General features: G+C 47.0%; 1 protein-coding gene across 3 annotated transcripts in view; it reads left to right on the top strand.

Annotated features, from left to right (window-relative positions):
• The window catches only part of LOC149332573 (phospholipid-transporting ATPase ABCA3-like), a 53217-nt gene extending 30772 nt beyond the window's left edge, over nt 1–22445 (top strand). For 2 of the 3 annotated variants that reach the window (XM_089555809.1, XM_089555811.1), the window contains 11 exons: nt 964–1288; nt 2822–2969; nt 4365–4490; nt 8292–8549; nt 12618–12874; nt 14378–14530; nt 15735–15893; nt 16821–17002; nt 18333–18506; nt 19251–19473; nt 22212–22445. In XM_089555809.1, coding sequence (XP_089411935.1) covers nt 964–1288; nt 2822–2969; nt 4365–4490; nt 8292–8549; nt 12618–12874; nt 14378–14530; nt 15735–15893; nt 16821–17002; nt 18333–18506; nt 19251–19473; nt 22212–22445 — 2239 coding nt within the window. The remainder of the gene's footprint in view (nt 1–963; nt 1289–2821; nt 2970–4364; nt 4491–8291; nt 8550–12617; nt 12875–14377; nt 14531–15734; nt 15894–16820; nt 17003–18332; nt 18507–19250; nt 19474–22211) is intronic. The other variant, XM_089555810.1, reaches the window with a different exon arrangement.
• The last annotated feature ends 810 nt before the right edge of the window (nt 22446–23255 follow it).

Genomic DNA, 23255 nt, shown 5'->3' on the forward strand with positions numbered 1-23255 from the left:
TGGCGTTTGTGCCCTGGAAATGTACCGATACCTTCGATGACGTCATCATGCACCCCCACTTGGCGTTGTGCGCTGCGGAGAAGCTTGAAGGCCGTCTGGATTTCAATTGGCGATTACTTCACTATTTCAAGTGCTAGCCCAAAAAGACTTCGCATGCTTTACCTGCAAGTTTCACACATTCGACCCTCTTAAGCTCATTGATTTCTAAAACCCATGCAGTTTCCCTTTAAGGACCAGCGGTTATCTTGCCTTAGCATTACATGCCCTGCCCAAGCCCATTTCTTCGCTTTATTTCGACTAGGATGTCATTAACCCGCGTTTGTTCCCCCACCCACTCCGCCGCTTCCGGTCTCTGAACGTTCTACCTATCATTTTTCTTTCCATAGCTCGCTGCGTTGCCTTAACTTAGGCTGAACCCTCTTTGCTAACGACGTTTTTGCCCCATAGGTCAGTACCGGTAATATACAGCTGTTGCATACTTTTCTCTTCAGGGATATTGGTAAAGTACCATTTATGATCTGCGAGAACCTGCCATGTGCGCTCCACCCCATTCTTATTCTAGTTATTTTGCTCTCATGATCCGGATCAGCGGTTACTACCTGCCCTAAGTAGACATATTTCGTTACTACTTCCAGCACCTCGCCACCAATTCCGAGCTGCTGTTTCCTTGCTAGACTGTTGAACATTACTTTGGTTTTCTGCATGTTAATTTTAAGACCTACCGTTCTGCTCTGCCTGTCTAACTCATTGATCATACATCGCAGTCAATTGCGCATTCAACCTTAGCAGGTACAAGGAGGTTGGACTTGACTACGACGTTCTGACATTACATCAACGCCGTCAGTGGCAACGCCCCCTCTGAGCGAGTTTGGGGGCCTCTCTCTCTTGAGTCGTATGCAGCTATAGCAAAAACTAGCTGTTGACGACAAACTCGCAGTAATCGGCCACCCGCTTATGTCGCAGCAACCTGCTGTGGTACAACGGCCAGATTCAGCATACAGCCCTGCTGACAATGAGCGCATACAACGCCGCCCGGTTACGCAACGTCACCGCAGTAGCCGACGCGCAGTTCACCTTTGACGTCACGGCACCACCGCGGGCGAAAGTACGCAGCGGCGTCATTCGCGCCACCGGGGCGCAGTCCGCGGATGAGATCGAGCACATTCGGAGCCAGAACACGTATCGAGTGCTCCTGCCCAAGGTGCTCCGCTCCGTGTTCTTCCCGCTGGTCTCAAGCTTCATGTGCAGCAACTTTGTCCTCTTCCCCATCGCTGAGAGGGCGCTGCAGGTAAGAGTTAAGTCATCATCATCATCAGCCTGACTACGCCCACTGCAGGGCAAAGGCCTCTTCCATGTCTCTCCAATTAACCCCCTGTCCTTTGCCAGTTGCGGCAAAGTAAAGTGTAGCAACTTTGTCCTCTTCCCCATCGCTGAGGGTGCTGCAGGTGAGAGTTAAGTCATCATCATCATCATCAGCCTGACTACGTCCACTGCAGGGCAAAGGCCTCTCTTATGTCTCTGCAATTAACCCCCTGTCCTTTGCCAGTTGCGGCAAAGTGTAGCAACATTGTTCTCTTCCCCATCGCTGAGAGGGTGCTGCAGGTGAGAGTTAAGTCATCATCATCATCAGCCTGACTACGTCCACTGCAGGGCAAAGGCCTCTCTTATGTCTTTGCAATTAACCCCCTGTCCTTTGCCAGTTGCGGCAAAGTTAAGTGTAGCAACTTTGTCCTCCTCCCCATCGCTGAGAGGGTGCTGCAGGTGAGAGTTAAGTCATCATCTTCATTATCAGCCTGACTACGTCCACTGCAGGGCAAAGGCCATTCCCATGTCTCTCAAATTAACCCTGTCCTTTGACAGTTGCGGCAGAGTTAAGTGTATTAACTTTGTCCTCTTCCCCATCGCTGAGAGCGCGCTGCAGGTGAGAGTTAAGTCATCATCATCCTGACTATGTCCACTACAGGAAAAGGGCCTTTCTATGTCTCTCGAATTAACCCTGTCCTTTGACAGCTGCGGGAGAGTTAAGTGTAGCAACTTTGTCCGCTTCCCCATCGCTGACAGGGCGCTGCAGGTGAGAGTTAAGTCATCATCATCATCCTGACTATGTCCACTACAGGACAAAGGCCTTTCCCATGTCTTTCGAATTAACCCTGTCCTTTGACACTTGCGGCAGAGTTAAGTGTGGCAACTTTATCCTCTTCCCCATCGCTGAGAGGGTGCTGCAGGCGACAGTTAAAGGTGCACTGAAGAGGAATCTGAACTCGTCCTTTTGCCGCGGGAACTCGATCTACACGTTCTGAGCATTCTTAGAAACTTCGATTTATTGCCCTGTGTGGCTGATTTTCCTAATTAAATCGAATTAACGTCCGGCTCCCGCCTTTTTTTTTTAATTCTCCCTCGTACGGTGGGCGGAGTCGACCAACGCGTGGAGTGCCTTGCAGCCAGCTCCGTGGAGGCTTTGCTTTCGCTTTATTTTGTTTTTTAGGTTTCCGTGAATAAATAGTTTAATTCGCAGGTAATACAGCCGAAAATAAGCCCGCAGAAATAAAAATACGCGCGGACTATTTGCTTCTACGGACTACTACGTATTACTCCGCCGATGGCAGAGCGGCAAGCCGCCGCGGGACTGGCTGAAAGGCACTCCACGCGTTGGTCGACTCCGCCCACCGTACGAGGGAGAATTAAAAAAAAAAAAAGGCGGGAGCCGGACGTTAAGTCTTTGGATGTTCATTTTTCTTGTGGCGCCTCAAACACAAGATACTACGGCTAGAGTGTTCTGATACGTCGACTATGTCACTGAAGGGATTCTTGTCTTACGCAGGTGAAACAATTGCACCTCCTGACAGGCATGAGCATTTTGCTCTATTGGACGCTAAACTTCATATTTGACTTCCTCTTCTACATGGGAACCGCGCTGATGGTGCTACCGCCGCTCGCATACTTCGAAGAGCTTTCGGGCACAGACTTCCGTGAGTATTCTCCCCCATCTGTACACCGCGTTCCACTGAACACCAGTGCTATACAAGCAGGAAATAATGCCTGAATGCTGCTGATGTCGGTGGTATGTCAATTGCATTTTGCGTTAAAGGTTAAATTAACGTCGCGGTCGTCACACGATTGCGCCCTATTGTTCGTTATTCCAGTGTTAGCGCACGATGAATCATCATTACAGGCGCATGTCCTATTTCTTACACATTTCATATTTCTTGTTAGAGCCCCTTTTAAAAGAACATCAATTTGGGCTAGATGGTGCTTCGTGTGTAATCGTGCGGCAGAACATGGGCCGGGGCAAAAAAGATGCCAGCAATTCAAGAAGTGTGAGCCTCGGCTTCAGGAGATAAAGATACTGGGCAGGAGTGGAGATATGAAGGCGCGGGAGCTTTTTGAAGCATTCCACATTAAAAAGAAGGGATTAGATTGTGTAAGTGATACTTCGGTCCGTCTTTTCAAGACTGAGATATCATATCTTGAACGATTTTGTTGGTGCATTGTTGTGCCGGTTTTTTGCGCATGCTTTAAATTTTCTATATATTTGCTGGCTTTGCAGTAAATAAACTCAGATGAAGTTAGCGCATGTCCCGTGACAGTCTTTCTTGTGTACGTCTTGCTGTAGCGCTATTAACATTTCTGTCTCAAAGAGCACCTTTTACAATAGATAAATACCGACTCACTGAACTGTTCCCACTATTTGTTCAAATGACCGGAAAAGAATATTGCTGGCCTAAAGCGAGTCTGATTGCACCAAGACGTGAGGGCGCACGGTCATATTGAAAGGCGGAAAGTAATTTTCGCCCTTAGTGAGGACAACTCGGGCGAAATATTGTTCGCAGTAAAAATGAATTCTTTGACTTTATTCGTGTCTGTTGACTCTGGTTCGGAAGCAAAATACGCATTTATAGCTCTAAAAATTTTATCGAAAAAAATTGAGGGACACTTCAACTTCGATTAAAAGGGTATGACGACATAGCGTTAAGAACAATGTCTCTTTAAGCCATGCATGAAATTAGTTGTGAGGTTCCGTGCCGAGACTGGTTTTCGAGGTACACCTGAACCTTTCTCTAATAGAATAGGAACATGGAGGGGGAGGCAGGTGTTGTGCACCTGCGATTTGTGTACGCTGGCATTCTCAGTGCACGGACTCTTTCCAAAATAACCAAAGCATTCCGGAAATTCACCAAAAGCGACTGTTTTTTTAAAACTCATAGTGCAACGTCAGGAGTTCATAGCAGGAAATTCAACCAAACCAAAACTGAAGAAACAATGTTTTTTTAGTGCAGCGTAGCGTTGACGCCTGTTATAAAAAAAACTATCCGTATTCTTACAATCCGTACCTACCGTATTCTTACAATCCGTACCTACCGCAGGTCTGATATTCGTGCTTAACCTCCTCCATGGATACGCGGCTCTGCCCTTTATTTACATCGCCTCCTTCCTCTTCGACAACCCTGGATATGGCTTCACTGCGCTCTCCATACTGATGTTCGTCATCTGTAAGTGGAGCTAGCAAACGGTGTGACGTGCTTTTGTGTTATGCGCTGACGCCGCATGATGTCACAATACTGGGGGCGTGGTGATGCTTTGTGTGGCAATTCTGTATGTGTGTATGAGGCATAACACCAGTAATGACATAAACGGAAGTGATGACGACAGGCCGGAAGAAACGTCAACTAACCACAAGTGACGTCATCAAATCGCAAATGACTTCAACCAAACCGGAAGTGGCGTCGGCTGGCAGGGAGCGCCATCGCCTAAACCGGAGAAGTCATTACCAGACCGGAAGTTCTTCGCACTCAGGCGCCAAGTGCGGCCATGCTATTGAATCACACATGTAAATAAATTAAGTGCCCCCCCCCCCAAAAAAAAAAATACAATAAAAGCGGTCGATGTAAAAGATTAAAAGAGGCCTTGCTTTGTACAAAATGTGAGATCGCCAAGGCATTTGATCTATACACGAGAAGTCCAGATGAATGCGGTGGACTGACTCGCTTTGCCATCCTTGCCAGCAAGGCTTCTAGGGCGCTTACTTCTGACGGATAGTGAATTTGTAAGCGATGTTCATTGAGATTCGCCTCCTGCGTTGTAGCTTGTTATGAAGCGGCACGAATTAAAGCGCTGCAAAGAAAAGAAACATTTGGGTGCCCTCTTTATCGTGAGGCCATCGCTTTTCGAATAGCCCACCTGCTGCAATGTAGTTCCCCCAGCAGTGAACTAGTGTTTTCGCCACAAGAACAAGGCTTTGAGATCACTGTTGAACGGTTGGTAACGTCTTCGTCAGACTCCACGCCTGCAACCAAAAGTTTTACCGGAAGAAGCAGAGAGGCCAATGGCCCGAGACCCGTATTGTGACGTAGATTAGACACTCAGGGCAGCCGGCCTCAATCTGCGGCGGGGGGCAAAGATTAGTGTAACGTTAGCAACCGTCATTGGGGTTACAGTGAAAAAGAATATATTCCTTTAAAACTCTCACTCGAATGCAGCTTTGGCTTAATAATGAAGCTACAACGCATGCCTTTATTAGTGAGTTCTAATAGTAAGTTTTTAATCAATTTTGTCTGCTCCTACGAGCCAAGACTTATTGAACTCTCTTGTATGGCGTCGCTTTCGGGACAGTTGGAAAAATGGGGTGCGCCTGACTTCAGTATTTTAGCATATCATTTCCACTTCGGAGACTCAATTTTTTTCAGCGCTAATCAATGTGATGTGCAATTGACTAGGACTGACCAGAAAAGGAACCGTAGGGATCGAAACCGGCATGTCGTATGGCAGAAGAATTAATGCTCAGCTTAATAAACATATCTGGAGTAGCATGCTAGGCTCATAACCAGGTGGACTTATTCTTTATTCATTAAAGGCTCTCTCTCTCTCTCTCTAATAAACTTGCAGAGGTCTTCTAGGGTCGGCCCGAGCGGCCATATTCAGTGAACCTCACGAGAGATTCTCGCATCTGCTCGGGTAGCTTCAAGCTTGTTACACGTACTAACAAGTGCGTGCTAACCTTGCCGTTTCCCTATTATTATTGCAAGACAAGAGCCTAAGAGTTGGACCGACTTAGAATGCATCAAGCTTTTGTACGACCGGGCATTAGTCGTTGCGCTTAGGCTAGGCCCGATTAGAACAAGGGTTACTCTGCCTCTCGACACCAGCCGCACTAAGCAGGACACTGCTTAGGGCGGCTCGCAGTAAAGGCAAAGTCTCAGTAACTTTCTAATTTCTCGGTGGACACCTGAACCGGGCCGCGATGGAAGGGATATTAGAGGGAGTGAAAGAACAAACTTGAAGAAGCGTCGTAGTAGAGTTTTTCGAACTTATTTCAGCCACCTGAGGTACATTAAAGTGCACTGACGTTGAATAGATCAAGGGCGTCTTCATCATTTCGCTCAAACAAAACGCCGCAGCCATGGGCGTCGGGAAGGGGGGTGGGGCAAGGGAGGTGGCTGCCCCTCCACCCCCTCCCCCCCCTCAGAGAATTTTGAATATTCTATCAGAAACCAATCACACGCTTACGTGATAGTAACTTTTCGCATTTTGCTTACTAAGCTTAATTATTCGATCCTTAATAAAATCCAATGTATGTTCTCCAAGACTAGACTGTTAGCAAAAAAACACCCAAAAGGGAGTAAATGGCTTGTCCTCTAACGCACACCCAAAAGGTTTTTTTTTTACTCCATATGTGTAGTGTTTTTTTATTTACTCCTTTATATAAGGGAATTATTAAGGAGGGAAAAGGGAGTAAATTTTTTACTCCCTTATAGAAATGGAGCCCGAAAATGGCGTGATGTTTATAGTTTATTTATCCTCATTCAGGCTCATTCTTACAGTGACAGCGGTGGAAACGGGCAGTAGCTCTGCGGGCCGCCGGCAACCCAACTTGGGAAACTGCGCTGCTAATGTAACCCCGCGTCCCGCATTCTGTTCGCCGTCTGCAAGCCCAGCGGCGGCGTAGGCGGCAGGAGTCGTATGCTTATCGTCTCCCTTTGGTGCACGAGCTCGTTTGGTTGGTTGGTTGGTTTATGGGGTTTAACGTCCTAAAGCGACTAAGGCTATGAGAGACGCCGTAGTGGAGGGCTCCGGGAATTTCGACCACCTGGGGTTCTTTAACGTGCACTGACATCGCACAGTACACGGGCCTCTAGGATTTCTCCTCCAAAGAAATTCTAGCCGCCGCGGCCGGTTGGCCGTGTTTGTAGATAAAGGCATGTAACATTATAATCAATAGTTTAAAACTGAGGAGTCGCTGGGTAGTTTTCGCGGTCATGCACCACGCTATATTTGTCTAAAAACCGGAGCAGATAAGTTGAAAACACCCCTGATGCTATAGTTTGGAATGGCAGTGTTTGCTTTCATATTCTTTTGATTAAGGGTTGGCTTTTCGATATGACTGAGGAAAAATGTAGCCTCATGAGCTCAATAAAGAGCTCAGCGTCGACACTATGTTCTATCACAGTTACATGTTCGTGCAACACATAATCTGCTGCAACACATTGCGAGAACCACACCGAAGAAAGCCTGTGAGAATTATGCCTAAGCGGGGGCTGTAAGGCGGTGGCGACACAAACAAAGGAAAGTCAGGTATCGTTAGAGCACTGGAGGCTTCACAGGAGCAATCCAATTAGGTAGCGTACTGTAGCGGAAAACAGCGACAAGCCGATATCTTGTACCGCGGCAGACGCCCGTGAAGGAGCAGAAGTGAGCAGAGATCTAGCGACGATGGTAACCAAGCAGTCTTCACTCACCGCCATTATCAGACGACTGACCAGAAGCAGACGAGACGCTAGGTGGCGGGGCGGATTGCACAAAATGGTGTTTTTTTACTCCATTTCGGCACTGGTGGAGTATTTGGCACAATTAACTCCCTTTCTAGACTGGAGTAAATGCAGGTAAATCCTCATTTTTAATCCATTATTACCTCATGGGAGTAAAAGGGAGGACAGTCGACCTTTTTACTCCACACTCATGGAGTAAATGTTTTCACAAATGGAGTAAAAAGGGTGGCCGCCACCATTTATACTCCCTTTTGGGTATATTTTTGTTTAGAGTGTAGCACTAATATACAGTTTCTAATTTTTGTTTTATGCGTGCGTAGTTTAGACCACAGACCACAAATAGTGCCGTTTTGGTGCTAACCAACCGCCTCCATCCCCCCCCCCCCCCCCCGGCAAAAAGTAGCAGCACCCCTGTGCCCAAGAGCCGAAAACCATCGCCTATGGTACAACACGTACCTAAACTGTTACCGAGCAACGGTGGGGAGTAGTTTTCACTCCGCTTCAACCCCTTTTCGTCCTCCTCCGCAGCCTCCGTGGGCTGCCTGGGCGAGGTGTTCATGGAGCATTACGCCAGCGAGGTGAACAGCGTGTTCGTCTCGGCGGTCATCGGCACTGCGAGGGAGGTGGTGCGACTGCTGCCCTCCTGCTCCTACTCGCGGGGCATGACCAAGATCCTGCAGCTGGCCGCCGAGAACCGCGTGTGCCACATCGGCGGCGCCGAGCTCGAGAGCCAGTGCACGAGCAAGATCGCCGAGGCGAAGCTGTCCATTCAGCGCTGCTGCGACCGTGAGTCGGGATCCCTTTCCCATAAAAGAGATGTGCGCGAAATAACTCACTCACTGCTGTTAAAAGTTAGTTGATAGATAACGTTTTAAGACAGAATGCCGGCTTCTTAAAATCGCTAGCGGATTAACGTAGTCAAACCGTAGCTAAAGTGTGTTGGTCTTTGCGACAGTGTACTCGTATACCAGGTGTGTTAGCTGCTGCCGGGCGCTGTCATTCAAGCCTTCCGTGCCTTCGGCAGACCCGCATTTGTATAAACTAGTTGAAATAAACATTATTATTATTATTATTATTATTATTATTATTATTATTATTATTATTATTATTATTATTATTATTATTATTATTATTATTATTATTATTATTATTATTATTGACACCGTCCATTCGTCGTCGCCGTTCTCGTGGTCGTCACCGTTCTCGTGGAGACACGACAGCGCGGAATGCGCGCGAGCTCGCCTTGCGAAAAGAAAGAAACCGAAGTGTGGGGGCAAGCGAATGCTCCGCTTTTGGGCTGGTACCGACGTCCGCTGCAGTCGCCTACTTTGACGTACCCAACCGTGCCAACCGTACTGAACCACGCGTGACATTATTATTATTATTATTATTATTATTATTATTATTATTATTATTATTATTATTATTTTTTTTTTCCGCTTTTCTTCCGCTTTTTCCGCTTTTCTTCCTAGAATTTCAGAAAATGAACTTTATGAAATAATTTTCAGCTTTAAGCGCAATAAGCCTCCTGGTATTGACGGTTTATCAGCTAGTCTACTACAGAGGAACTTTGCAGCGATATCCAATATTTTGCTCTTCATGTTAAACGGCTTTCTTGATACCGCGTGCATCCCGAAAGAGCTTAAAACTGCGATAGTTAAGCCGCTTTTCAAAGGGGGACAAAAAGATGACGTGAAGAACTATCGACCCATTTCGATGTTGCCCATACTTTCCCATGTTATCGAAAAATTTCTTTTAAAAACCATGTCATCCTTTGTTGAAAAATTTTCGATTCTGTCGACTCGACAGTTCGGTTTCGTTACTGGTCGTGGTACGGTAGCCCTTCTGGAGGAATTCTCGGATGAACTGTTCTCGGCTTTTGATCAAAATTTGTTTTCCGTTGCTTTGTTTCTAGACATATCTAAGGCCTTCGATACAGTTCATCACGGAATTCTTCTACAGAGACTCTATTCTAGTGGTTTGAGGGGTCCATTTTACGATGTCCTTAAGAACTATCTCACCGAGCGATCGCAAATGGTTGTTTTAGACGAGATTAAAAACGCAAGTGGTAAACTTCCTGTGAAGGCTGGTGTACCTCAGGGCTCTATACTATCTCCTTTACTCTTCAACATATTTATTAATGATTTTACGCACGTCATCTCAAAATGTCTAGTATATCAGTACGCCGATGACACTGTTTTGCTCTCAAAACATTTTTCCTACGACATGGCCATCCTTAATCTGCAGAATAGTGTCCACAAAGCCATGACCTGGTTCAGTGATAACTGTTTAAAGGTTAACGCCTCAAAAACCCAACTTGTTTGCTTCAGATCCCCTTTAAAATTAACAGTCATAAACGCACCAGTTTTTCTACATAGCCACAACTGTCATCCCTGTCGATGCACGCCGGTCGCCTACACGAACTCGGTGAAATACCTGGGAGTATTCTTCGATAGTGATATGTCATGGCACAATCACCTATCGCATATCTGCAATAAGCTTAGGAGCGCTGCTTGGTTATTTTTCCACATTAAATCTATCGTTCCGTTTCAAATAAAAAAAACTATTGCGCATGCTCTAGTCTACAGCACTCTCAGATATGGGATCACTGTTTTTGCTTTTTGCTCCACTCGATGGCAAAACCGTGTTGATTCTTTGTTAAAGGCCATATTAAGAAATATAGCCTACAATACTCCAGCGATCGCTAATCCTAACATCTTTTCTGCACTTCGTCTTCCATGCTTCTGGAATCTGTTCGTCCAAACTGTGGTTTTACGGCATATCTGGTTTAGTGAATTTAAAGTAAGTTACACTGCCCCCCGAAGCCTTCGTAACAGTGTTCGTTTTGTTGTTCCGCGATCTTCAACAAGATTCGGCGAAGCTAGGCGTTGTGCTTATGTGCCGAAAATTTTGAATGATTTGCCAGATGATGTATTTTCGGTATCATCAAAAAATGCATTAAAAAGCATGCTTGGTTCTTTGTAAAGTGTATGTTCTCATTTCTGTAATCTGTACGCGTTGTCGGTTTTGATGTTGTTGTTTTTTTTGTATATGTGTGTGCGATTCACCACATGTTGACATTAATCGTCCCAACTGTTAACCATCATTCAACACTTTTTTTTTGTATGCTGATTTGAATTATTGCACCCTCGTCCGCTGACTTAGCCGGGCCTAGTCCCTCAAGCCACTGCTGGCTTTGACAGGCCCGCTCCTTGATCTATGTATCATTATGTGCAATAAAACATTTATTATTATTATTATTATTATTATTATTATTATTATTATTATTATTATTATTATTATTATTATTATTATTATTATTATTATTATTATTATTATTATTATTATTATTATTATTAAACCGAGTGCACATGCGAAAGCAGGTGTTCATTTCTCACTTTTAGGGGGATGTTAAGCAGAAGCTCCGCCTTAAGGGTATGTCGTGATATCTTTAGTGAGTTAATGCCCATATATGCAGAATGGGTCATTCTCGACTTAACATTCACAGATGGCGGCGAGTCCTCATACCACTACCAGCGCAGTGGCGCAGCAGTTAAGCGATGCCCCACTGCACTGGCAGGAGGCTCTTTCAAACACAGCCACCGGTAGGGATGGTGCGAACCATGTTGCTCTTCCCGAGCACCCTCTCACGCAGCTGGCGGGACGCTCCTCCGAATTTACCCGAGCTTACCCGAGTAATTCGGATAAGGTCGGATAATTTCGGAGAAGCGTTGACCTTGTGCCGTTGCCTAGCAACCCGAGTTACTACCTCGCGAGGGCTGCTAGGCAACGGCACAAGGTCAACGCTCTTCCGAACTTACCCGAGCTTACCGCAGTTACTACTCGAGCTTACCCGAGTAATTAAGCTCGGAAGAGCGTTGATATTGTGCCGCTGCCTAGGAACCCTGGCGAGGTAGTAACTCGGGTTGCTAGGCAACGACACAAGGTGAACGCTCCTCCGAGCTTACCCGAGTAATTCGGGTAAGCTCGGGTAAGCTCGGAGGAGCGTTGACCTTGTGCCGTTGCATAGCAACCCGAGTTACTACCTCGCCAGGGTTGCTAGGCAATGGCACTATATCAACGCTCTTCCGAGCTTACCCGAGTACGTACGTACGTACGTATGATTCTTGGTGACAAGATCCCTGGTTTATGTTGGTGAGTGTATGAGTGCTTTCACACCAAGAAAATAAACCGATGGAGTTAGAAGGGCGGCCCCGTTGTTGTAAGTCGCAGCCAAAAGCCGCAGGCTTCCATGATGGCTAATGTAAACAGCAAAGAGATTTAACTGATAAGAAAAGCGCAGAAAGGTGCAGTTTTGTGTCCAAAGCAAATGGCAAGAAAAGATTTGCAGCTTATAATGTGTAAGCTTCTAGTAACTTTTCTGTTGGCTACCGACGTCAAAGCGAGGAAATGGGAACTTCGTAGAGCTTTATCATTGGTGTACATTAGAGAAATAAGGTAGAGTTCGGGATGAGCGACGTTGTTATCACTGCCGAGAAATAAGGGTCTTCCGAAGTTCAGTGACATTTTGAGACCAATTTTGTTTTTAGTTATGCTGCAAATAACAATTACAGCGAAGAGAACCCTCACGATATTTTTAATGTGATAGCAATAGAAGTCTGATTAGGAAAAAAATGGGTCGTCGGAAGCTGAATTCGCTGATTGGCTGGAAGGAAGTGACGTCAACAGAGCGCACCATACATTGGCTGAGGAAAAGGCGTCACTTCCGGTTAAAGCGTCAACAGCTTCCAACGTTACCTCATTACCAACATACAATGTAATTAGGTGTCCCTGTTAATTATTTCGGTGATGAGCGCTGAACCTATCTCAGTTGGTACCTATCTCAATTTGCAGACATTGACAGCCCAGACCGGACGCAATACGTGATCAATCCGTTTGACGTGCACCAGTACTCCGCGTTCTACGAGGTGGTCACCCTGTCCGTGGAGGGTGCCGTACTATTTGTGGTGCTTCTCATCATCGAGCGCTGGATCCGCAACGCGGAGCAGGCGCTCAGCTCACTCGAGCCCGAAGCCTACGGAGAGGACATGGGCCAAATGATGGCCAAGCCGTCTCCCGGCTTATTGCGAGACGTCGCTGGCTCGAAAAAGGTACTCTGAACTCTAATTCTCTGCCCCTTGACGCTTGTGTGCTATCCCGTCGGGTTCGATTCCGGCCGCGGCGGTTGAATTTCTATGGAGGCGAAATTCTTGAGGCCCGTGTGCTGTGCGATGCCAGTGCATGTTAAAGAACCCCAGGTGATCGAAATTTCCGGAGCCCTTCACTACGGCGTCCCTCATAGCCTGAGTTGCTTTGGGACGTTAAACCTGAATAAACCAAACCAATTGTAAGAAATAAACTGTTTTCGAGTGAGCTTTCTGACCACCTCTAACGTAGTGTGCCTTTTTGTCTTGATGGTTTTTCTTTACGTTTTTCATTAGAAGTTGGAGTCGTCACAAAGTCAGCATTGGCTTTGTACTCAGAGTCAAGCAAGTCCAATCAGCGAAAAAGCTGAGGCAAGAATGTGTAAGCAGTGATGGGGCATGAGCAGATCCGAGAAACGTATAGCAAAGAAAAAAAATAGCGAATGGTTTAGCGGGGCTAAGAGCGGAATATCGTGCAGTAGCACTATAGTTACGGTGGGCACTTAAGATCCTTATGTGCTGATGGCATTGGACCTTTGGTATAAAGGATTTAAACTTAAAGGCCTATACTTCAAAGGCATTTATCACGAAGGCCTTCGCCCTATAGGCCTTTGGGTAAAAACCTGGGTAAAGGATCGCGCAGTAGCACTATAGTTACGTTGGGCGCTTAAGATCCTTACGTGCTAAAGGCATTGGACCTTTGGTATAAAGGATTTAAACTTAAAGGCCTATACTTCAAAGGCATTTATCACGAAGGCCTTCGCCCTATAGGCCTTTGGGTAAAAACCTGGGTAAAGGCCTAAAGGCCTTAAAATTTATTAGCAAAGGACATGGACAATATAGATATTAGCCAGATATTAGCTATATAGCTAGCCGAATCCTGACATTTGCCTGCTGCTAATTATTTATATCTTCACTCGTGTGCTTTGATGTGCTGAAAAACTTCCTATTTATTGCTATTCCTGCAATGAAAGCTTGAGTTGTTGGTAGTGCTCGTGTTTTCTCCGCTCTTCTGTACGTCCGTATTCTGCGGAAATTTTGACACCTTTTGACAGCCACTGAACGGAACATTGTCTCAGTATCATGAATGATCCGCGAAATCGAAACTCCGCTAAACATGGGTACAACATTCTACTTAAACTGAATAAAAGTTCTACGTCAATTGATGATACTTTTTCTCTTCCTCCGGACTGACTTTCATTTCTTCCGCGACGACGCACACTTTCCGAGTACGAGATTGGCGAATATTAAAAAAAAAAAAAAAAAAAACGAGGGGAATCAAACGCAGTTGGAAGGGATTCAAGGGGCCTTCTATCGAACGCAAGTGTTTCTGCTGCTTTTCTTTACGGGAAAAAAAGTTCAGGGAGGGCGGACATTTCAACCTTATAATCACCTGGAGTACTTTGCAACTGAAAAATAAAGACGACTAAGGTGTTTATTTGAGTGTCAAATTGACGCCGCTTTTTGCAGCCCAAAAGACAGGAGGACACGGAAGTAAATATGGAAGACGCAGTCGTGGACGCCTTAGTGCGTGGACAGATGGCGCCACAGTCACGGCCTCTGATGCTCGTTCGCCGCCTTCATAAGACGTACGGGTACACAGAGCACAACCTCGTGCTACAAGTAAGTGGACGCGTGGTGGTACGCATTAATGACAAGTCTGCCGATTATGCAATTATTCAACGCCACCGATTGACGTGGATGGAATTCACCTCGGCGAAAGTCCTTAAAGCAGTAGTTTACAAAAATACCAAGTTGAACATGGTTTGTTTTAAAATCCTGTAAAGGTAACGTCAATATGAAAGGAAACATATCGTCCCGCCTTCAACCGATTAATTTATAACTGTGAAAGAAATGCAGATTTATTCTAGTGTACTCAAGAGCTTTTTCTCCGGATGGCTAAACCCCATTACACATTTTCAAACTCAGTGCAGAAGTGAGAGTTCTTCCCTGTGTGTAAACCCTACTGGAAGTTTCCATAAGGCGAGTCCCGTAATTCCGTATATTTCCGTATGAATCATATGGAGTCAGGATGGTGTTCATAGAGCTGGTATAGACATTGTGGAAAACGCGTATGGAAACTTTGGGACTCTATATGACGTCATGCACATTTTATGGAAGTTCATTGGAAATTTCATGGAAAGTTTATAGACTCCCTATAAAATACGTATGGTTGTCCATATATTTGTCCACTTCATATGGACTTCGTATTCCCATAATTCCGTATGAGCGATTCGTATGGAACGCTTCTGTAGGGAACTGCTTCCTTTCGCACTGAACCTGCCTGTGCACCCGTCGTCGAAAGATAGCGAACGCGACTTTGGGGGAAAAAATAGAAGACTTTGAATGAAACACACTGATTTAGATTGAGTGCTGGACGGCGTAAATCGAGCACTGAAAGCTGCGTGCAACTATGGCGAGGAAATAAAACTTTTTCTTTGACATTGCGCTGCCCAAACATACGACAGCAGATGTACAGCACGGTCCATTCTTGAAGGGAACATGCGATCACATGGCCGCCGCGCTTTGTGAAGCGCTGCCTTGGGAGTCGGCGAGGATTGACGGCACAATGCACATGCGCGGCAAGCACGCCCGGCTGCTCTTTCCGCGCGTGCGCCTGGTGCCTCCCATTCTCACCGGCACTGAGCGGCAGCGCTTCGCGAAACGCAGAGGCTATGTTCCCTTTAACCGTGGACCGTACTGTACGTTCTCCGCATTTCGTTTGGACACGCATCCATGGAGAAATGAAGGCTATTTCTGTTCAGCACGTCAAGATTGAGTGAATTTTCAATACGCGCTGTGTACTGTGGTATCCGCTGTTACCCAGGGTCTGTCATTCACGGTTCGCAAGGGAGAGTGCTTCGGTCTACTGGGCGCCAATGGGGCAGGCAAGACGACGACATTCAGGATACTCAACGGGGAACTGCTGCCGCACGCAGGGGACGCCTACATTGGGCCCTTCTCAGTCGTGAACGACACGGAAGATGTGAGTGCGCATGCGCTATATTACCTTGGCCGGGAATCTGAATGCTATGCTGCAGAGAGGAATGATTATGCTAGAAGATTAACCAATTTATTTTAAGGCGGAAGCCTTTAATGCCTCATCATTGTAAGCAGGAGTTGTCGACAGAAATGTCACTCTTTTAAAATTGGTCGAAATGGTCGTGACGGCCCAGTGCACGAATTTAAAACGCGGCTAATTGTACTTTGACTAGTAACCATGCAACCAATTAAGGGGATAAATAAATAAAATTGAGTAGAAGATTTGGTCGAGTTGGGGAATCGAACCAGGGTCTCCGGAGTGCGAGACGAGCACGCTAACCACTCCACCATGTCAGCTCCTTTTTTTTTGTCTTTATTGCTTAGCCATGTCAGCGCCATGTAAGCTCGATGGTTTGGAATGAACAAAGGTGCGTCTAGGGAATACGGTACGTGTCTTCGTTCGCTCCCATCTTCCTCCCTTCCTGTTACCGCGAGGTTCAGGTGTCCACCGAGATATGCGAGACAGATAAATTTCCTTTCCTCAAAAACCAATTCCTCAAAAACCAACCTCAAAAACCAAGCAAGGCGTCGAGCCGAACGGGCGATGGCGTTCTGTGGACTCCCTGGCAGCGTTGCAAAACGCTGTCGCGTTCCACTCTTACAGGCGAAGCTTAACGTCTTAACCACACATCAGTGACACAAGCAGCAACAACGCGCTTAAGGCTTTCGCCTCACCGCACTTTAAGCCAACAAAGCGCCCCCCTGAATATTTTTAATACCTTGGCGACTTGACGGCTGTAGTTCATAATACTGACGAGGCCATATAATAAGTTTAACTCACAATCCACCTATCAGCACTGTTCCAGCGTTGTACTGTATACAAGAACGGTTCCCTATACAAGTATCAAAAACACACGTCTTTGCCGCGCAGTTCCAGCGGAACCTCGGCTACTGTCCTCAGCGGGACGGTCTCCTTGATATGCTGACGGGTGTCGAGACTCTGATGCTCTTCACCCGCCTCCGAGGCATCGAGATGACGCAGGGGTACATGGCGGCGCTCCTCGAGATATTCCGCCTCGAGGAGATAGCCGAGCAGCAAGTAGGAAAGTACAGGTATGCGATTGCCGCTTCACTCAGGGCGACAGCGATAACTGAGCTACTGGCCCGTCACTCTGTGTTCGCGATGAACTAAACATCTTGGAAAGTGCACAGAGAGTACAAAAGATGGCGCCCCTGACGCAGCACATTGGCTGTATACCGCAACGCACTAAGTGGGTGCTGCGATTGGTAGATGGCTGGCTGCTTGTTCCGTGCAAACTGGGGCAGTAGTCCTTTAATCAGGATTTGCTGAGGGATCGGTGTTGTTAAGGCCCGCGGACGTGTCCGTTCCGACAAATAGGGCTTTGCGCTAGGACATTCAATGCCGCGAAGTCCTGGCTTTCTTAACCTTTGAGCGCCTGAATTTAAGGAAAGTACAGAAAAACTAAAATAATATTCTTATAAAAAAAAAGCATTTGAGCTCAGATATCAGGATCCTTTTTTCATTTACGGAAATAGTTTTCTCAACACCAACTTTTGAGCAGTCCTACACGCAGGGCACAAGGTAAGTACACTGTCTGTAGTATGTGGTAAGACTTGAAACATATGACATCGGCTTTATGCCATATTTTTCATCACACGTGTTGGCTTACGCATGACAAAGACCAAATCTTGTTTGTTTTTCTTGCGGAATCAGGATGTGGTCGTTCCGGTTGATACTGCTCACTGTGTCCATAGAGAACACTGGCGTCGCTAGTGCATGAAGGGTTTAGAGCCAGTTTCACCTGCTGTAGCGAGCGCAAGCGTGTATACAGTAAACTTTGGGAGGAACTGCGCAAAAAAAGCGGTGTGTATGACAGTAAACATATATGGGTTCAATGGGAACAAGGTTGCATTTTGCCACGCCAATGCACACGGCTTCTCGAATTATTATGCTGAAAAAAAAATCGGCGCACTAATTTGGCTTATGAGACTACTTTGTTCTACAAACAAAATGAGACTTGGAGAATTGCACGACCACTCTTACGCCATGTAGGCAACAAAATACTGGTTGGCAACACTGGTAGGCAACAAAATACATCCGAAGACATACTTAAGGGCTTTGAAACAGCTTGAGGCTTGTTCACTGGAACCTTCTCACCAGTGCTGCTTTCCTCGCTCATTAGGCTCACCAGTTATGTAAGCTGCTAGGAAAAACTAAAGACCACGTCAGCTGACTCATTTGTCGGACGTTCTTTTCATGACACGTGGTAAACTCGAAAAGTGCTAGGAAGCGATACTGAGATGAGAACAAGCCAATCGGATACCAATGGCGATGATGCATTTGAACTGCCAGTTGTAGATGAGGGATAACTTTTATTGCTTGACTTGCGCTCTCCCCAGTGTGTATTCCTTTCCTGTGCAGTGCCGGCAACCGCCGTAAGCTATCCTTGTGCGTGTCTATGCTGGGCATGCCGAATGTGGTGCTCCTGGACGAGCCCTACGCTGGTGTTGGCTCCACGGCGCGAAGACGCATCGTCAACTACGTCAGCGAGCTCCAGCGAATCTCTAAGATATCCATCGTTCTCACCTCACACTGGTGCGTCTCGCTGGCCTGTCTTTTTTGTATTTTTTAGGGAGTAGAATGTACACACATCCTGGCTAAGGACAGACGTTCGAAATAGATAACCCGTCTTGTGGGTTTATCGGGTTTAATGTCCCAAAGCGACTCATTCTATGAAAGACGCCGTAGTGGAGGGCTCCGGAAATTTCGACCACCTGGGGTTCTTTAACGTGCACTGACATCGCACAGTACACGGGCCTCTTTCCGCGTCTTTCGCGTCTTTCGCGTCTTTCGGGTCAGCAGCTGAGCACCATAACCAGTGAGCCACCGCGGCGGTTAGAACCAGCCTTATTTTTCGTGCTCAAGAAATTGTCAGTAGTCGGTTGGAGACGCTAATCTACACATTAAAAAGGCGCTGGCATGAAATACGTAGGAAAATGTTCCTGAAGGCACAGAGCCGCTAGTCCAGCGAAGTTGTCTTGGGGCGCAGGCTTGGCGCTAAATTGGAATGCGTCGCCCGTCATAAATTCCTTCCATTGGCTGGAGGGGAGTGACGTCACCAAGCTTGAAGTGACGTCACTTCAGAGGAGTCGAAAGCTGATAATGCCCATGGTATCATTCATTCAAAACGTCAACACAAGCATGAAACCTTTTGCGACTGGGGAAGGAGTGGAAGTAAAGCCAACAAAATCAGCTGCAGTATGCGAATGAAATATCAGCGTGCTTAACGTACACAGTAGACGAAACTGAAGCCAGCATTGTGGACGTCTTGTTTCGCAGTCTCTCTGACGTCGAGTTCCTGTGCAACCGCATCGCCATCCTGAACGAGGGCAGGCTGCAGTGCCTCGGAACACTGACGCAGCTGAAGGAGAAGTTCGGCAAGGGCTACGCCATCACGGTGAAGACATTTCCGGACAGGAAGCATGACGTCACCTACCAGCAGGACGTGGCTCGTGAGGTCACCAAGAACTTCAGCCAGGCCGAGCTGGTGTACACCTACGAGGTGTGTGCGACTGTGTATATGGTGGTGCCGCAGTCAGTTCTGGATTGTGATCCCAGGTATATACATGGTCTGTTCTGAAAGTAGTAGGACTCATTTTTTAAAACAAAGTTTATTCAAGAGAATAGTACAAACGATTACAATTTTTCAAGGTAGCACCCTTCCGTACCTACACGCTGCTGCCAATGAGTTTTACAGTTTTCGTACGCCTCCAGGAACGCCTGGACCGGAATGCTGTTTAGCTCCCTCGTCACGGCCTGTTGAACCACCTCTACCCATCCGTGATGTTTCCCCTTGAGCGTCGATTTTATTCTCGGGAATAGAAAAAAGTCTGGCTGGGCCAAGTAGAGACTGTAGGGGGGCTGAGGCAGCGTTGCCGCCTTGTGCTGGGCAAAAAATCGGGGTCCTCATTCACATGATGAAGAAGATCCTACCGGTTGGCCTTTTCCTTCTCTGACAACACTCCCGGCACCAACTTCGCGCACGCTTTCCTCATGGATAAGTTTTCTGTCACGATCTCAAAAACTTGGGTTTGAGGAATGCTCGTCATCAGCAATCATTCTGATACTCATTCTACAATCATTGTTAAGTAAATGTTTCACTCGCTGCACATTTTCGTTGGTCTTGCTGGTTGAAGGGCGCCTGGAGCGGTCGTCTTCCTCCACTCTTTCCTTACCTTCTCGGAACAGCTTGTGCCACTCAAAAAAACACCTGATCTACCCATGGAAGCGTCACCGCAGGCCTCCTTAATCATGTTGTGAGTCTCTTTGCCCGTTTTACTAAGATTTACTCAAAATTTGATCGCGTATCACTGATCCAGTAAACGCTCGATGATTCTGCGTGACGAGACGTTTCGACAGGGGTGCACAGTACAAGCGACCTGCTCTCTTGAACGGCCGAGAGCCGACTGCCGATTTTCCCCAGCATTCCCAATATCCCCCTTCAACGATCCTGCACGCGCAGACCACCTCTCGTCCGCCTGTGCGCTCAGGAAAAAATCAGTCCTACTACTTTCAGAACAGACCCTGTATAATACAGAGAGAAAACGTGTAGCTAAAACATTACTCTGCCTTTGCCACTTAATTCGCGTGAGCCATATTGATATGCTGAATGCATGAAATTTATACGTTTGTTGAAACCCTAATTTATATATTTAATTCGGAAATTCTATTTGGTAATGCGCATAATATAGCTCTCCAGTCTATTGTGCAAAAGTTTTTACAGCACTCCCTCCGTTGCACTGTAGCAGTTTTAAGAGTCCCGTACGGTTTGCATATTGTAAAAAAATGACCCAGTTGGTGACGAGCCCCTCAAATACACGCAAATTACAAGGCGATTTAGAAGACGCGCGAAACACAAAAAGAACCCTTTACTGCCTCAGCCGATCAAGAAATCAAGTGTGTTTACACAAGCGCCCCAACGTAAGTCATTAAGAGGTGCACGTTCTGAACTTCATTACAGCATGGTGTAAGTAGTCGAAATCCCGATGAATGCACTAAACAGTCACTAATACTCAGCTGATTTTTTTTGTAAGATATGTAGTGCTTTAATGCGTTCGCTTTCTTAGAGCACAACTCTTAGGCGCCCGTTCCTGCGTTACGCGTCATCGCCCTTACAAAAATGTTCTATAGACAGTCTAGACTTCTTATTGACTAAATTGACTTCCTATAGATATTGCTTTTTGTCTATTCATAGTCTATAGACTGTCTATAGACAAAAGTCTACTAAAAGTGTATGGCCATAGATCTATAGATTGTCTATAGACTGTCTGTGCCATTTGTATTGCCTATAGAGTTTTGTCTATAGTCAGCCTATAGACTTTATAGACAGAAGTCTATAGACACTCTATAGACTGTCTAAAACTTTTTTGTAAGGGGGCGTTGTCTCCGTAACACGCCACATGCCAGGAGGCCTGTTAGCACCGTAACACGCCGCGTGCCAGCCGTGGCGAGTGGCGTGAAAGTGAAGGGCTACGCTCAATTTTCGCACTACCGCCTAGCGTAATAGTCCGTAATTTTTTTTTAGTCGATGATGATGGCATGATAGAATGCTAGTCGTAATAAAACGCAATGTACGAGGCTGCATTCGCAGGCGGGTTAATAAAATATTTGTCCCCAAGGTTGAAGCCAATTATTTTGCTGGCCTTCACGAACGCTGCAAAATAATAGACGAATTTATAATGCGCTAATGCCAGGGATGACGCTCATGGTGAATGCCCGCTATGGCACGTCTTGTTTCGACGTTGTCACTTTAAGACTGACAATGACTGGTGGCAATCAACACAGTGTTAAAAAAATTGGCGGGGGCTTCGCTTTGGTTAAGCCTGGTAGGTTGCGAAAGCAAAAGCGCAGCGCCTCCAACTGAAGGAACGCAGTGCGCCGCGTCTACAGGTCACGCGTGGCTACCGACCGCCGCTGTGCGACGACTCGACTTGGTAGCCCATCTCTCACCCTGGTATGACGTCACGCTATGACGTCACTAGGCATGACATGACGTCAGAGGTCATTCTAAATGTCATGCGTGGCTACCGGCCGCCGCTGCGCGACGACTCGACTTGGTAGCCTATCTCTCACCCTGGTATGACGTCAGAGGTCATTCTAAAAGTCAAACGTGGCTACCGGCCGCCGCTACGCGAAAGGCCGTTCATGAGCGTAGTATTGCTTTCGCAATAAAAGCACGTTGAATCATCCTACGTTATCGCCTCTACTTCCACTTTCTTCATCTTCCTGCTTTCCTTGCAGGGCGTGCTGGAGTTCCGCATGGCCCGCGTGCGGATGCCGTGGAGCGAGATGTTCACGAAGATGGCGAAGATCAAGAAGCGCTTCAAGCTCCTCGACTTCTTCATCTCGGACACCTCTCTGGAGCAGATCTTCCGCAGCGTCACGCGGAAGGAGGCCATCGAGTCGGCAGCGGCTGCACAAGCACCGCAGGCTCCGGTGGCGGGTCACACCATGGCCACCACGCTGGGCATCTAGAGCCCACACGTTGGGGGCCGTATATATATTTTCCACAATACACGCTCTTTCTTCAGGAATCCATGGGCTGTACTCTGTGCTCTCTCTTGTTACGCCTACACTCTAAAGAGAAAGGAGTAAGAAGGGAGTAAAGTTGTCCTCTGGCGTTGAGCTAGACGAGAACTTTACACTGTAATGGGCTTTTCGGGTACAACGCACAAAGCACAGCTCGACACAAAGCACAAAGCGCGGAACGGCGTTCACCGACAGGCACTGGTTCTAACGGCACCAACAGGAAGCGCGCGCTCGCCGAGAGCAGTCCCGCTGCCGCGCGGGCACTTCTTCTTCATCACAATGGCCCCCGGCGAAGGAGGAGCCATCCTGGCTACTCACGGCCTGGTACACATCACGGGTTCGTGGTAGGGCTTGAGGCGGCTGATGTGAACGGTTTCACGGCCACGGCGGCGGTGGTCAGAGGAGGGTGTCAGAGGTTCCACAACGTAGTTCACGGGGGAACTCTGACAGACAACACGGTAGGGGCCGTGATATTTGGTGAGGAACTTGGACGACAGGCCAGGAGGACCAGAAGGGACCCAGAGCCAAACAAGGGAGCCGGCGGGTAGGTGGGCAAAGGGTTGACCAGAATCACGCCGTTCTTTCTGACGATGTTGGTCGTCAGACGTGAGGGATCGGGCTAGTTGGCGGCATTCTTCGGCGTACTTGGCGATTTCAGAAGCAGGCGAGCAGTCAGATGCGTCAGGATGGTTGGGGAGAATGGTGTCAATCAAGCAGGTAGGTTCGCGTCCATAAAGGAGGAAGAATGGCGAAAAC

This window comes from Amblyomma mixtum, chromosome 8 (assembly GCF_055824585.1).
Source record: "Amblyomma mixtum isolate Tamu chromosome 8, ASM5582458v1, whole genome shotgun sequence".
In the NCBI taxonomy this organism is placed as follows: Eukaryota; Metazoa; Arthropoda; class Arachnida; order Ixodida; family Ixodidae; genus Amblyomma; species Amblyomma mixtum.